The sequence below is a fragment of the Wolffia australiana genome, chromosome 1 (genome assembly GCF_029677425.1).
Source record: "Wolffia australiana isolate 7733 chromosome 1, ASM2967742v1".
NCBI classification, from domain to species: Eukaryota; Viridiplantae; Streptophyta; class Magnoliopsida; order Alismatales; family Araceae; genus Wolffia; species Wolffia australiana.
The window spans coordinates 25,969,922-25,984,123 of record NC_135835.1 but is presented as its reverse complement, the minus strand read 5'-3'; the positions used below and the strand labels follow the sequence as shown (position 1 = coordinate 25,984,123).

Here is a 14,202-nt window from a genome sequence, read left to right as displayed (position 1 = left end):
ATGAAATTCGATGCGGATATCGAAAACCGATATCTGCATCCGATATCCGATACCGTCATCTGTCCCCCTGAGACGGGAGACGGATGCCGGTATCGGACGGATGCCGGTATCGGATGTCGGCACTGTAGCAACCGATATCCGAGACCGATATCCGGTATCCGGATACCGGAAATGAAACAGTACCGGCATCGGGACGGGCGAACACTTAAAAGGCTATGAGTTGCCTCTTGTTTAAAAAACACAGTATTATCGTTTAAAATCAAATAATAAATGCGGATAATGTTTTGAAATAAATATATATATTTGGGCCCTAGTATAATTAACCTTTTTGTAAGATAATGTTCGAAAAGCCGTCCACGTGTCCAGCGACTTTTCTTCGATCTCTCCCGGTGGAACTAGAGAAAGAGAGACAATGATGTTATGAACAATTTTGTATATCTGAACTTGCATAGCTCACTCCGTGGCTTTCTACATCTCTCTCCAATTTAATTATATCTGTTTGTATGTCATCCATTCCTCCATCTCTAACCGTCTCTCTTGATATATCTTCCTCGTCTTCGCCCATCTCTCTCTCCAACCCTTTTTTCTCTCTCTTTATATTAAACTCCCCATCCAGCACTATCTTTTATCCTTTTACATCTCTCTCTCCATGACATTCTATACTGCTTCCTAGCCCTCAATCTCTCTCTTTAGTTTTTTCACCATCTCTCATTATTTCTTACTTTCCAAACTTTTTATTTCCATCTCATCATATCTGACTCTCTCTTCCATACAAAAAAATATTGCATGTAAATGTCATTTTATATGATTTTAACTCCCACCAATTATAAAACTAGAGCCCAGATAGATAGTTCGTTTCATCACCATGTTGATATCAATTATCATCTGTCATTATTTCTTTACAATATTTCCCACAATTGTTTCTCTATCTCACATTATATTTCTCTCTCTCTCTCTCTCTCTTCCATACTAAGAAATTATGGCATTTTAATGTCATTTGATATGATTTAAACTCTCAGCCAATAAGAAACTTAGAGCCCCAAATAATTTATTTTTTTCATCACCTACTATTAGCCATTACCATCTATCTTTTATTATTTATCTCTCTTCCCACAATTTTTTCTCCATCTCACCCTAACTCTCTCTTTCTCTTTCTTTCTCTTTCTCCATATATATATATGCCAATTGAAAAAATGCAATTTCAATGTAATCTGATATGATTCAAACTCTCGACCAATTAACAAACCAAGATCCCCAAACAAATAATTATGTTCATCACCCTGTTGCTATCCATTGCCATCTCTCTTTGTTATTTATCTCTCTTCCAACAAATGTTCTCCATCTCACCTAATCTCTCTCTCCCATTTTAAAAAATTATGGGATTTAAATCTCATTTGATATGATTTAAAACTAGGGTCCCATGTAAATAATTATTTTTATCATCATATTGTAAAACATTATCATCTATCATTATTTTTCTCTCTACCCCCATCATTCTTTCTCTATCTCACCCAATCTCTCACCACTTCTTCCATCTCTCTCTCATCCGTCTCACTAAAACTGATATTATTTAACTATCACATTTAAATTAAATTCATTAAATATCATAAAATCCCAGACATAATAAAAAACTAGACCCCAAAAAATTTAATAATTTCAGTCAAGCCTGTTCTTCTGAAAAACTAATGAAATTACGGTTTTGCCCATGTCGGTAGACTTTATTATGCTTTAATGACCACCCACGTGTCGACGTGTATGCCCAGGCAACCGCCACGTGGATCTGGAAACGTCGCTCTTAAGCAAGATCAATAGAGAGAGAAAGTAAACGACTTGAAGAGAGAGATAGAGATAGAGAGATAAATTGAGGGGAGGAGGAAGAAGAAGAAGAAGAAGACCCATGAAAGTTTCTTCATTGTTCATCACTGGCGCTGTTGTGATCTTATCTGGGTTGTGGATTTTGATCGCTGGGCAGTTAGGATCAGCGAACGAGGGGCTGTTGATCAGAGAAGTGCCGAAGATGTCTACCCTTGGCGGTGTATCTGACGTGGGTTCGGCGGAGAACAGCGCTGAAATTGAGGATCTTGGTCGATTTGCTGTCGAGGAGCATAACAAGAATGAGGTTGCGTTTTGATTTTCCGATTTTTTTTGATTTGGTGGGAAGTTCTTGTTGGGAATTGAGATGGGTTATTGTTTTTTTTTCTCGTTTGGAATTAATGATCTGGTGGATTTTCTTATTGATATCGTCTGGATTATTTTCACGAGAAACACATCAGAGCCGATTATTATCCTATAATGAATTTCTTCTGATCATGTTATCAAGTTTTTGAGGTTAAACACATTAAAAGCCGATCATTACCTTTTTCATGTTTTTTTTTCACCATTCTGTGTAGATTTTCAGGTCAGACTAGATAATGTCTATCGTTATCCAATCTCGTTTTTGTGTTTCCTCGTTCTGTCAAGATTTTCTTTAAAAAACGTATTAAAGCTGTCTCCCTCATTGTGCTGAAGATTTTCAGTGAAAAACGCATTAGTACTGATCATTATCGTATCATGTTTTTTGTATTTATCATCCTGTCATAAATTACATAAAAAACATACTGAAATCGATTTTAATCTTATTACGTTTTTGTTTTCATCATTCTGTCATGATTTTGAGGACCAGCACTTTGAACACGGCCATTAACCTATTATGCTGTATTTTTCATCATTCTGCCAAGATTTTCAATACAAGTATATTAAATCTGATCAAATATTATATCATGTTTTTGTTTCTACTATTGCAGAACGCGCTTCTTCAATTTTCCAGGGTTGTGAAGGCTAAGCAACAGGTGGTATCTGGCGTTATTCACCACTTGACTGTGGAAGTTATTGAGGGGGGACAGAAGAAGCTTTACGAAGCAAAAGTCTGGGTTCAGTCTTGGCTGAACTCAAAGAAACTGCACGAGTTCAATCCCATCAGTGGATCACCTTCTATTACTAATGCAGATCTCGGTGCGAAAAGAGGTGCTGTTCCCCAAAATTTTGTTTTCAATTCCTGAAAGTTGTTGATATTTTTCCGTAGTTTCATTAATATTTTCCTGTACAGAGTAACGATCTTTTTTGTGATTTCCACTTCTTTTAAAAATTGCAGTTGAGATGGGAAAATATAATTGCGGCATCCTTTTTTGTTTCGCATGTGATTGGAATCTAATGAATACTTGGAAAGGAGGATAACTATTGCTTCTTTACATAAACGCTTCAGGCTCTTGTGAATTGGGCTCTTTTAAAAAAATAGCAGATGATTAGGAAATAATTAAACGCTTAAAATTTCATGCCACCAAATTTATCAACTTTCTGAAGTCTAGAGAATAGTTATCCGGTGATTGATAAAGGGCTCAGAAGTTTTGGTGAAATTTCGTTTGGGTGACTTTCGATAAGCACTCGGCCTCAGGTGCTATATACTGTCGCCCCAAAAATTCGTTATATGTTCCAATTAATGCTGAATATCTGCTATAGGGTGATAACTATTTCTTCTTTACAGAAACACTTAAAGCTCTTGTGGCTTGGGCTCCTTTAAAAAAAATACAGATAATTGGGGAAGAATTCTATCCCCGTTCCTCTTTTAGTTTCCTCCACTGAATCTCATGCCATCAGCTTAATTAACTCTGCAAAGTACAGAGAAATCTTATTTCGGCGATTTTTGGGAGTTCAGAAACTATGTTGGTATGACAATAGGACGATTTTGAGTTTTCATTGTGATCGAGATGTTAATAATCGTTTTTCTGTTACGTACTCGGTTGACATCTAACGAACGAAGTCGAGAGAAGTTTATTCCTGTTACTAATGAGAGTTTAGAAATGCGCTTGATGTTAAAATTCGATGATTTTGGTGTTCTTTGGAAGTCCACGTCAGAGAGATTCCAAAAGCATTGATTAATAAACGTGGCAGATAAATATCTGCGATTTGAAAAATCAATGACGCTTCAATAATCCTTTTAATTTTGCTGTTATCTTGAAAAACAAGTTGATGGGAACAGGATAGAAATGTCTATAAAGTTTCACACTGCATTTTCACCTTGACGATCCCGGTTGTTTAAACAGGCCCAATCGAACCGGGATGGCGGGATGTCCCAGCCCATGATCCTGTCGTAAAAGATGCTGCCAATCATGCTGTAAAGACTATACAGGAAAGATCCAACTCTCTGTTTCCTTATGAGCTCTTGGAGATTCTTCGAGCCAAGGCCGAGGTCCGTTTCTCCATATCTCTATTTCCTCCTCTCCAAGGCAAAAATAACATTTTTTGCTGTTTATTTGCTTAATCATGGGTTTGATGTATTTGCTCTTACATTCTGAAAGTCTTCCTGCATCATCTGCCTTGATTAGTTCATGTTCTCCAGCCAATTTTGATGATCCGATTCTTCTGACATGCTATTTTCTTTTGGTCTGTTTGCCAGGTGATTGAAGAATCTGCGAAATTCGACTTGTTGCTAAAGCTCAGGAGAGGATCCAAAGAGGAGAAGTTTAAGGTGGAAGTGCACAAGAACTTGGAAGGGGCTTTCCATCTGAATCAGATGGAGCAAGATCACTCTGACTCTGGTAACTAGACTCTTCTTACCCAGTTAGATCTCGCCTGAAGGCTTATGATACTTTTAATACTTTCTCAGCTATAGATTTACAGAGCTTCAAACTGAATGTAATTAGTTTTATGGTAATCAAATATCATAGTAATCGTTGTAAAAAAATGGTTTTATTTGTGGGTATCCGGGCCAACTCTGTGTGGAATGCTGTGCAAGGGCTTTCATTTTATTTTTTAAAAACTTTCAAGGCAGAGGAATTATTTGGGCATAGGTGACGAGATATCTTGTAATTAAAAGATTTAAATGAACGTGTGCAATCATGTCAGTTTTTGAAATAAATTGCTACTAAACCGAAATACCTTGATGGACTGTGGAATGTTTGCGAAACCCTAACTCTCTGACCCGATTGTCTTGCCTTATGAATAAATGCTTGAAGCAATCGTCTCCTTGAATCAAATATCACAAGTAAAATCACTCTTTTTCATTTTTCAAAAAGAAAATATGTCACAAGTAAAACCCCCAATCTACGTGCTAGGGGTATTTAGGTCATTCAGTTCGAGAATGTTTCCATTTAAATAGTGGTAGGCCCTACCTGCAGTCCTCTCAAATATTCACCGTTGACATAATCTCAAATGATATTTACTGTCCTTCCAATTATTAAGTCTTGACCTTGAACTGGAATTTTACTTGTAATTATTGATTTTGTTGAACTTGATACATTAATTGTCTCACAATTTGACTTTGAAAATGACTCATTAGCAAGTTTATATGAGCAGATGTCCAAACATCGATAGGTGAATTCCGGTTCATGCCTATTTTTTACTCGACCAAACCCAACACTGTTATACAAGCAATAACAGAACTTTTGTAAGAGATGTCTGGAGAAGTTTATGATTATAGAATTGTTTCTCAACAAGAAATTTTGATATTTTATTGCCAGTCCCAAATTTAATGATCAACAAATTATTCATACTGGAAATTACAACCAAGAATCGCTTCTGCAGAATTTTAGAAATAGCTTCTGCAGAATTTTTTCTATCCAAAAGTTCAATATATTCACAAGAAATTGGGAGATGAACTGGATAGTTTTACGTTAAGAAGAATCACAAAAGCTTAAATTTGGATCCACTTCATTGTCAAAATGAAAGACTTGTATAAATCCAAATGTTGGAGAGATCTAGAAGATGTAGAGTCATTTATCTACTTGGATAGTTCAGCATAATTTTGTTCATAGATCATTTGGGTTTGGAAAAGTGCCGACTTTCAGGATCGTCTATTCTATGATAAATTATTGATTTATTATAATAATCATCCAAGCCTTATATGTTTTGATGCCTGGAAGTTGAATAGGCTAGCCATATATCCCTTGCTAACCTGGGTACTACTACGTTGACTATTATCTGCCTAACATTGGCCCTCATTTTCTTAGTCTGTATTTGAATATATATTTTACAATATGCTTCTTTTTATTTGACATTTATAGTTAAATTTCATTAGGATGAAGATGTCAAAGTGAATATAAGTTGGATGAATATATTAGTCTCAACGTTGATATTGGTATCTACGTCTCATACCAGCATCAGGAGCGGATAACAGTAAGATCCATGTAAACATATGAAAATTGTTAATGGAACTTACGTAATACAACAAATCAAGATGCAATGTGAAGGGTGCAGGTCACCAAAGGTCAAAATTGAACTAATTCGAGAGGATGAATGCTTGTATGAGTAGATGTAATAACATAATTGACACAAATTAAAACACTACTGTTTTGACAACTGTTTTTTTGGGAATAAAAAATCAGAGACATTTTTTAAAAAAATATGAAAGTGTGGTGTCGAGTATGATTGTGACAGATGTCTGCAAGAGCTTATGATTTAATTGTATGGGCAACAAGTCAGTATCAATTCTATACTGCATTTATATTTATTAGAATAAGTTATATTTAATAGTATTTATTTAAAATGTTCATAATGCAGCCCATGGATTATTTAAATGATAAGTGAATAATTATGATATCACATTAAGATGACCCCTTATGTTCAGACATGTATCACATAAGTTTCCATAAAAAATATATTTTGGTGGTACACTAAAATATCAGGATATGATAACACCATGTATTCCTTCTCATATGATCAAGAAGATTTCTCATGTACCCATTTTTGGAGACAAAAAGGAGATATGGTTGATGCACTTTAGGGGAAATTTTCACAGAATTGATCCATATGAATTCTTGGATGGATTTATACCTAAATAATATCAGTTTAATTGATGTCATAGATATGTAAGTGGTCCTTCTACATGATAAATTGAAGCCATCTTGTAGATCGATTGTTGAGTTATTATGAACTTTATCTCCCTAATCATGGGATTCAAAACAACCTTAACTTGGATCCAGCAATAAGACTATGATGGTAATTTAGTGGTCATGATGAGATGACCAATCCTCAGTATAAGTGATGTACGACGATGGTATGTCGTCGTCCTTTGGAGGGGTATCCGAAGAGACTCTCGGATACCAAGGAGATGGCAGTGCGCGGACATCGTCAAAGACGTCGTCCGTTGGTGTGGACCTACCGAGATGCAACTATGTAATGTGATGAAAACCCTAGATGAAGATACGTGCAGGCCCTGGCTTGTTGGGCTCACCGGGATCTGTGCTCCGGTACGGGCGATCGATGAGGGTGACGATGACCTCCTGACCCTCATTAGAGCGACGAATAAGTCTACGGCGCCTAACGGACTACATCCGTCGGTGCTCTCATGTAACGGATGGGCTCGACCCGTACCTAGGGAAGATGCTCATTGGACGCTCTCATGTCCGATTACTCTCACCTACTCTAACCCAAGCGCGATGGAGTGCAAATCGAAGAGATATACAGCAACGAATAATTCACCGCCATGCTAGAAGGGCGAGGTACCTCTAGGCAATGGTGTCCCGGAATCGTACACCCGTCGACGCGCTGATACCGGCGCCAGGGTCGGTGAAGCTGTGCTGGTGGTGGCACGGCGTCGCAGGACTGATGCAATGGCGTGGTGCAGGAGCGGTGATGCAAGAGTGGAGTCAGCAGGGAAGAGGCACGGAGCGCGGGAGACGCTCAGAGCAGCAGCTCTCGGGGCGGTATGGTGCAACGGTGGCCGGGGGCACCAGCGTGCAGCGGCCAAGGGCAACAGCGTGCGGCGACCGAGGACTGTGGCGCACGGCGGCCGAGGGCAGCGGCAGGTGGCAGGCGACAGCTGAGGGCGACGGCATGCCGCAGGCCGAGGGCAGCGGTGTGCGGCAGCCAAGGGCGATGGCATTCGGCAGAGGAGGGCAACGGTGTGTAGCGGGCGAGGGTCGGCGTGCGGATGCCAAGGGCAGCGTCGAGCGGCGGCCAAGGGTGGCTTTGACCGGCGACCGAGGGCGATGGTGATGCAGGATGACTAGATGAAACAAAATGAGATAACGACGGATATAGGATGTTGGGCGACTAACGAAAAGAGTAGGATAAAACCAGACCACAAAATCACATGATCGCTTTTGAGAATTAAATAGTGGTGGTGCAGCCCCTTTCCTCGTCGAGGGTGGGAGTACTGTCTTCAACCACCACGATGATGCTAATCACCAAAATCAATAAATTTGAACGATCGTCCGTTTGAAGATTCAGAAACAGATTCAACTAATCACTTGAAATCTTAAATCCAAAGCAAACTCGACGGCGATGGATGAACTCTCAAGGAATACTGGACGAAGAGCATGGGACACCAGAGAGTTTAGGAGTACCTCAGCACCAGATAGTGCGTGACGAGGCTGAGGGGAATTCTCGAAGCCTCATTGGCAAGACGATTGACATGCACTTCGACGAGGTGTCACGGATCCAACTTCTATGCGCGGCGACTAGTGGCCACGAGGGCGTCCGGGGCCATGTCGAGGGAGCACAAGAAGCTGGGAACTCTGCGGACACTGGCAGACGGACGCGTGGTGGCAGACGAGAGCAGCCTGCGTGGGCGGCCGGTGTGGGCAGCCTGCGTGGGCGGCGGGTGTGGGCAGCCCGCTAGGGTGGCCTGTGTGGGCGGCCTGCAGGGGCAGGGCTTGCGGGGGAGGCCGGCGTGGGCAGCCCGCTATGGTGGCTGGCGTAGGTGCCATGTGTGGGCGGCCTGCACGGCAGGGCTTGTGCGGACGGCCGGCGTGGGCCACCCGCTATGGGGGCTGGCGTAGGTGCCCTATGTGGGCAGCTTGCGTGGACGGTTTGCACGGGCAGGGCTTGCATGGGCGGCCATCATGCACAGCCCGCTAGGGTGGCCAGCGCGGGCGGCCAGTATGGGCGGTCTGCGCGGGCAGGGTTTGCGCGGCCGGTCGGCGTGGGCAGCCCACTTGGCTGGCTTGCGCGGTCGGCTTGTGTGGGCGGTCAACGCGGGCAGGGCTTGCGCGGGCTTGCTAGTCGGACGACTGGCGGCGGTGGGGGCGATAGCAATGGCAGCGGCTATCCAAAAGGGAGAGAGGGCTAGGGCAAATCCTGCAAGAACAAAGAAACTTCAATTCTTGAAATAAATTTGCCAATTGTTCTTTTGCAATATTGGCCTACATATAGGCCTTGGAGGAAATAGAAAATACGAGAAATGAGATAAAATAAAAGTGGGCGGTGTTATCGTGTCACGTCAAAGAGTAGTTCTAGATCTGGCATTGATGACGTGTCATGATGCGTGATGGGGCGTGTGTAGGTGGAGACGTGACTAATGTTGGTGCGTTGACTTGGTCATTGTCAGGCTGGTCCTGTAGGTGATGCTGGCAACGAGTCATGATGCGGGACGTCTCAGGAGACTGTGGTGCCATGTTCGCAGGTGTGTCGACGTCGTCACCACCGGGCCGCGTGCGGCGGCCAGGGGTGGCGGCGTGCCGCGGCCGAGAGCAATGACATGCAGCGGTCGAGGCCAGCGGCGTGCGGCGGCCAAAGGCAGAGACGTGCCGCATCCAAGGGCACCGGCGTGCGGCAGCCGAGGGCAGCGATGGCGGCCGATGGCAGCGACGGCGGCGGTCAACGGCAGCAGCTTCGTTTGGCGATGCGTGCCGTGAGGTCCGCAACCTAGGGCGGCCGAGGGCGGCGGCGTACGACGGCTGATGGCAACGACGACGGCGGCCAAGGGTGGCGGCCTCATGCGGTGACACTAGCAGTGAGGTATGCCACTTAGGGCGGCGGCTTCGTGCTGCGATGCGTGCGATGAGGTCCGCGACCTAGGGCAGCCATGGTGGCATAGGGCGACTGAGGGCGGCTGAGGGCGGTGTCCTAGGGTTCTGACGGCAGCGGGCCTGGCGACCGGCCGTGGGTGGTCCGATGAAATGAAGCTGGGAGCGTGCGACATCAGTCGACCTCGTTCCCGTTCCGTTCCTCTTCTCACTCTCTTTTCTTCTCCTTTCTTTTTTTTCTTTCTTCGTCCTCTCACAAGAGGATGATATGGGGACCCTTCCTTTTCCAAAACTTTCAAAGATTTCATCTTCGTAGAGCGCCCTCTCCTTCCCTTATGTATGGAGGGTGATTGGCCCTAAGGAGTAACCAAAAGAGGGGGAATCCATTAGGAAAGGGGCCCCCGCTTAAGTCCACTAAAACATACTTCTTAAAACAAAACAACAGGAATAAAAGGAAGAGGGTTTGAAGGGGGAAGACGAAACAAGAAGGGCATTTGCAATGATAATGGCCAGAGAAAGTCAAGTCTATCTAGATACCTTTCGCCCTTGCCTTGGTGGACCAATCGGGCGGGGCTCGAGCCGGTGGGTGTCGCCGACGATGGCAGGGTCTTTGGCGTCGTCTTTGATGGAGCAAGATCTTGTTCTCCATCAATAAGATAAGATAGACTCAAGGAAGAAGATGCATTCAAATCCTTAGCCAAGGTAGTTGGAATTTAATATGAGTTTTCTATTAATTTTCCAATATAAGTGTCTTAAACAGGAACACTTACTGTATTTTGACAAATGATCATACCGCTAGTCATTCTAATAGCTTCATACTGTTTAGGGATGGTAAGTAACTTATGATAGAGAAGTTCCTCCAAAGAACTGATAAAAAATTTTGTACATTTTAAAACATACAATGTAACTTGGCCCTTCCATTCTGGATGACTTAACTTATCTATTGGATTAAATCTATCTGTTATTGGTTTAATAAATATCTTTTATGTAGTTAACTAATTTGATTGGACAGAGAAAAGATTTACTGGTCTTATGGAGCCAATAACTAGACTGGTACACTAGTCTAGAGGGTCATACATTTAAGCTTTATTGCGTATCGAAGGATATACTTGAAGTGTACGGGAATCCACAAAAGTTATGGTTATTAAAAAAAGCATTCAAAGCCGTCAGATTGAAATATCCGAGCTCATTTCTCCTTGGGTGTACCCCTCTTATTTGTCTTCTTCTCGAGTGTCCTTCCTTCCTATATGACCAGAATGGTGATAAAATATTCCCTGAAATCTAGCATCACTGAAGAAGATGAAGACACGAAGACCCAACATAATAAGGACCATGTGGATACATCCAGAATCTAGACATGTGCATATCCTGAGATGACTCATTCAAGAAACCAGAGAGTAGATGACACAACTTTCTGCCAGGATATTTGATCCTGAATTGCGTTTTTCATTTTTATTCAAAGGTTTGTTTCTATCATAGTGTAACCTTTCATCTTTCTCACTGAGAAAGACACATAACGTTTAAGGATATCCACCAGTCCCACACCACTGGCAAGAGTAGTATCTTACATATTGGATGATCTATAATATGACACAAGGTAGGACCAAAATATAAAATATATCATTATTAATGTTTTGAATGTTACTTTGTAATCGTTGTGTTATAATTTTTTCCATAACTTGCATTATATTCAGTATTTTGGCTAAATCTAGTATCTTATTTTTAATAATTAAGAGAGGCATCCAATTTTTTTAAGACTTGAGACAGCATACATTTTATGAGAAGTAGTAACCTTTTTAGGGTTTTAAAATAATTTGAATTCATATTTGAAATGGTTATTTACAAAGGGAGAAACCATTTTTACCTTAATATTTAAATATGATATAAGTCCCATTAAGAAATATAATTGAAAAATAAGTATTTTTTAAAAATATATATCACCGGCATTTTCTGCTTTTTTCTTAAGATCTCCCTCTGGCTCTCACGACTGGAAAATATGATCAAGACTTTCTCTCACACCCTGAAATTTATCTGGCTGATTTCACAACCAAATACATCATCAAGTTCTGCTGCTCTCACATTTAAAAATATCTCATGTGGCTCTCAAGACCTTGAAACTGTCAAGATTTGTTGGTCATGGTCTGTCATTTTCATCGTTAATGATCTGGAATCATCAGCATTATCAATCAAGACTCTGCAAGATTCAGCATTCATGACATGCAATCTTTCATGATGATCTCACCTCTAAGTTGACCTCTCCACGTATTCTTGTTGCATGACCAAGCTAATTTTGCTTATTTATCTCACATCCAACATGATATCTCTGCTGATCTCTCTTGGCACTTTTATTGAACATTTCTGAAATCTTTGTGCTGCTCTCACCTCCAAGCTGATCTCCTGTATCATTTTTATTGGACGTTTCTGAAATCTGTCCTGCAGTTCTAAAAAATTATTTTTAGACCCTTTATTTTTAGACGTTTCTGAAATCTCTCTATTATTCTTTTTGAATGACCTTGCTTTTACCTTTTCCTTACTAGTGATTCAAGATTACTTCCCATGAACGTGAATAGTTAATTTGTGCTCTTTCCGAAGCAACCCATTCAAGTCGTGAATTCTCTTGGTAAAATACCTCCATCATTATTTTGATAGTGATATATTCCTTGTATTTTCATTCTTCAAAAAAATTATTATGAGTGTGACTGTAACTTCCATTTTTTATGAAATTGTGGTGGAGATTCACTGAAAAAATTCATTTCATAATTCAGAGTTGACACTAAAATGGAGCCTGATTTAATCATAACTATATGATTTTATACATTTCTAATGTAGAATGGTCAGTGGAGATCAACAAAAAAAATTTAACTGGTTAGGGCTATTCCATTAATTGTATCTTGGGGATATCCCACGCAGAGTTTTTGAAATACCTAACCCAAGTTTAATGCCCCCAGGGAAAAATACTAGGTAAAAGGTAAGACACTGGATACCAAAAAATCAAAAATTCAGTGCGGAATTCGATGTCCTTAGACCTCTTAGCTTGGTTATATGTCTGAGTCCTCTACCTGCACACAAATCACATAGGTTTCTCCTTCCCTGTTCCCTTTATTTAAGCTCAGTTCATATGTTGGTTAGACTAACTTTTTGATGGATGAGTTGGGCTACTTTTTACATCTAGGGTTTATGAATACAAGATATATCACTGTCTGAAAAATACAAGATAAAATACACCTAGGACTCAATTAATAATACAGTATAAATACACATAAAATATACACCTAGGAATCCACCAAAAATAATACAGTATAAATGCACCTAAACTCTCTCAATAAATAATACAGTATAAATACACCTATAACTCAGATACTCCTATAACTCGGACTTCCTCCTCTTTGGTGGAGTTAGTGACGCACCCCAAGGGTAGCACGAACGGGGCTACGCAGTTGCTCCTATTATTTAGAGAATATTTAATATTGAAATAAGATAGATAACTATTTATATAAGAAAGACATTTAAATAAAACCAAGAAAGCGATAAACTAAAGACTTCCAAATCAAAGGTTGGGTTGCGCCATACATATCAAAGAGTATATACTATAATGATGTATTTGATTAGACGATGTCCACAATCGTGTAATTGCTTTTAGTGTATTAAAACTTCCAATTAAGAGTAGGACCTGATGAAAATCAACCAGTTCATAATTATTTAGGCACCCAACCTTCGTCTCTGTTCTTTCCATGGGTCCCTTTGACTCAAAATTCAATCAAATCGCAAAATGACGATGGTAGATTGATTAGGGGATCATCCAAATAAAGGAAGATATTGTAAGTGTTGACGATCATGTGGATATGCCCATAGGCTCCACATTTAGGCCTATCATCAGGTCTTTCTGGAGGAACTGAGAGATCATGGATTAAATCCATGCTAGGGTGATTAAGCGATCAGGGTTTTAACTCCATTTTAAATTCCATTGTTAAGTCTGCTAATGCATGAATCATACTTATATCATGTCAATCACATCCCTGGAAGCCAACAGTTCTCTCTCTCTCTTCCTTCCTCCCCCCATCTCCTTTGGCCTCTCTCTTTCCTTGACCTCACCCACTACCTCTCTCTCATCCTTTTCCTCTCCCTCTCTCTATCTCACTATATCCCCCCCTACACATCTTCACAAGTGGATGTAGAATCCATAGCTAAATTGGTGGAAATGTGATGGCGACGACGTCAACACAACTTCTACCGACACGCCGCTGCCGTCGCCCGACCAAGTCAATGCACCGGCATCAATCACGTCTCCACCTACACACGCCCTGTCACGCGTCATGACACATCATCAACGTCAGATCAAGAACTGCCCTTTGACATGACATGATATCACATCGCCCACCTTTATTTTTATTTTTATCTCTCGCATTTCCTCTTTCTTCCAAGGTTTATATATATAGGCCAATGTTTCAAGGAACATTTGGCAAGTTTTTTTTCAAGAATT

At 41.0% G+C, this 14,202-nt stretch overlaps 1 protein-coding gene across 1 annotated transcript; it reads left to right on the top strand.

The window, feature by feature from the left end:
- Nucleotides 1–1,835: 1,835 nt before the first annotated feature.
- On the top strand, nucleotides 1,836–4,760 carry CYSB (cystatin B). The gene is made up of 4 exons (XM_078586850.1): nucleotides 1,836–2,119; nucleotides 2,784–3,003; nucleotides 4,080–4,225; nucleotides 4,433–4,760. The coding sequence occupies exons 1-4, from the start codon at nucleotides 1,898–1,900 to the stop codon at nucleotides 4,580–4,582; spliced, it is 738 nt and encodes a 245-aa protein (XP_078442976.1). The 5' UTR covers nucleotides 1,836–1,897; the 3' UTR covers nucleotides 4,583–4,760.
- Nucleotides 4,761–14,202: the final 9,442 nt, after the last annotated feature.

Excerpts from the sequence above, each read along its gene's own strand:
- CYSB (XM_078586850.1), top strand. The coding sequence starts at position 1,898 with ATGAAAGTTTCTTCATTGTTCATCACTGGCGCTGTTGTGATCTTATCT. Across the intron at positions 2,120-2,783 it reads AGGAGCATAACAAGAATGAG|AACGCGCTTCTTCAATTTTC; the intron begins GTTGCGTTTTGA and ends CTACTATTGCAG. Across the intron at positions 4,226-4,432 it reads TTCTTCGAGCCAAGGCCGAG|GTGATTGAAGAATCTGCGAA; the intron begins GTCCGTTTCTCC and ends TCTGTTTGCCAG.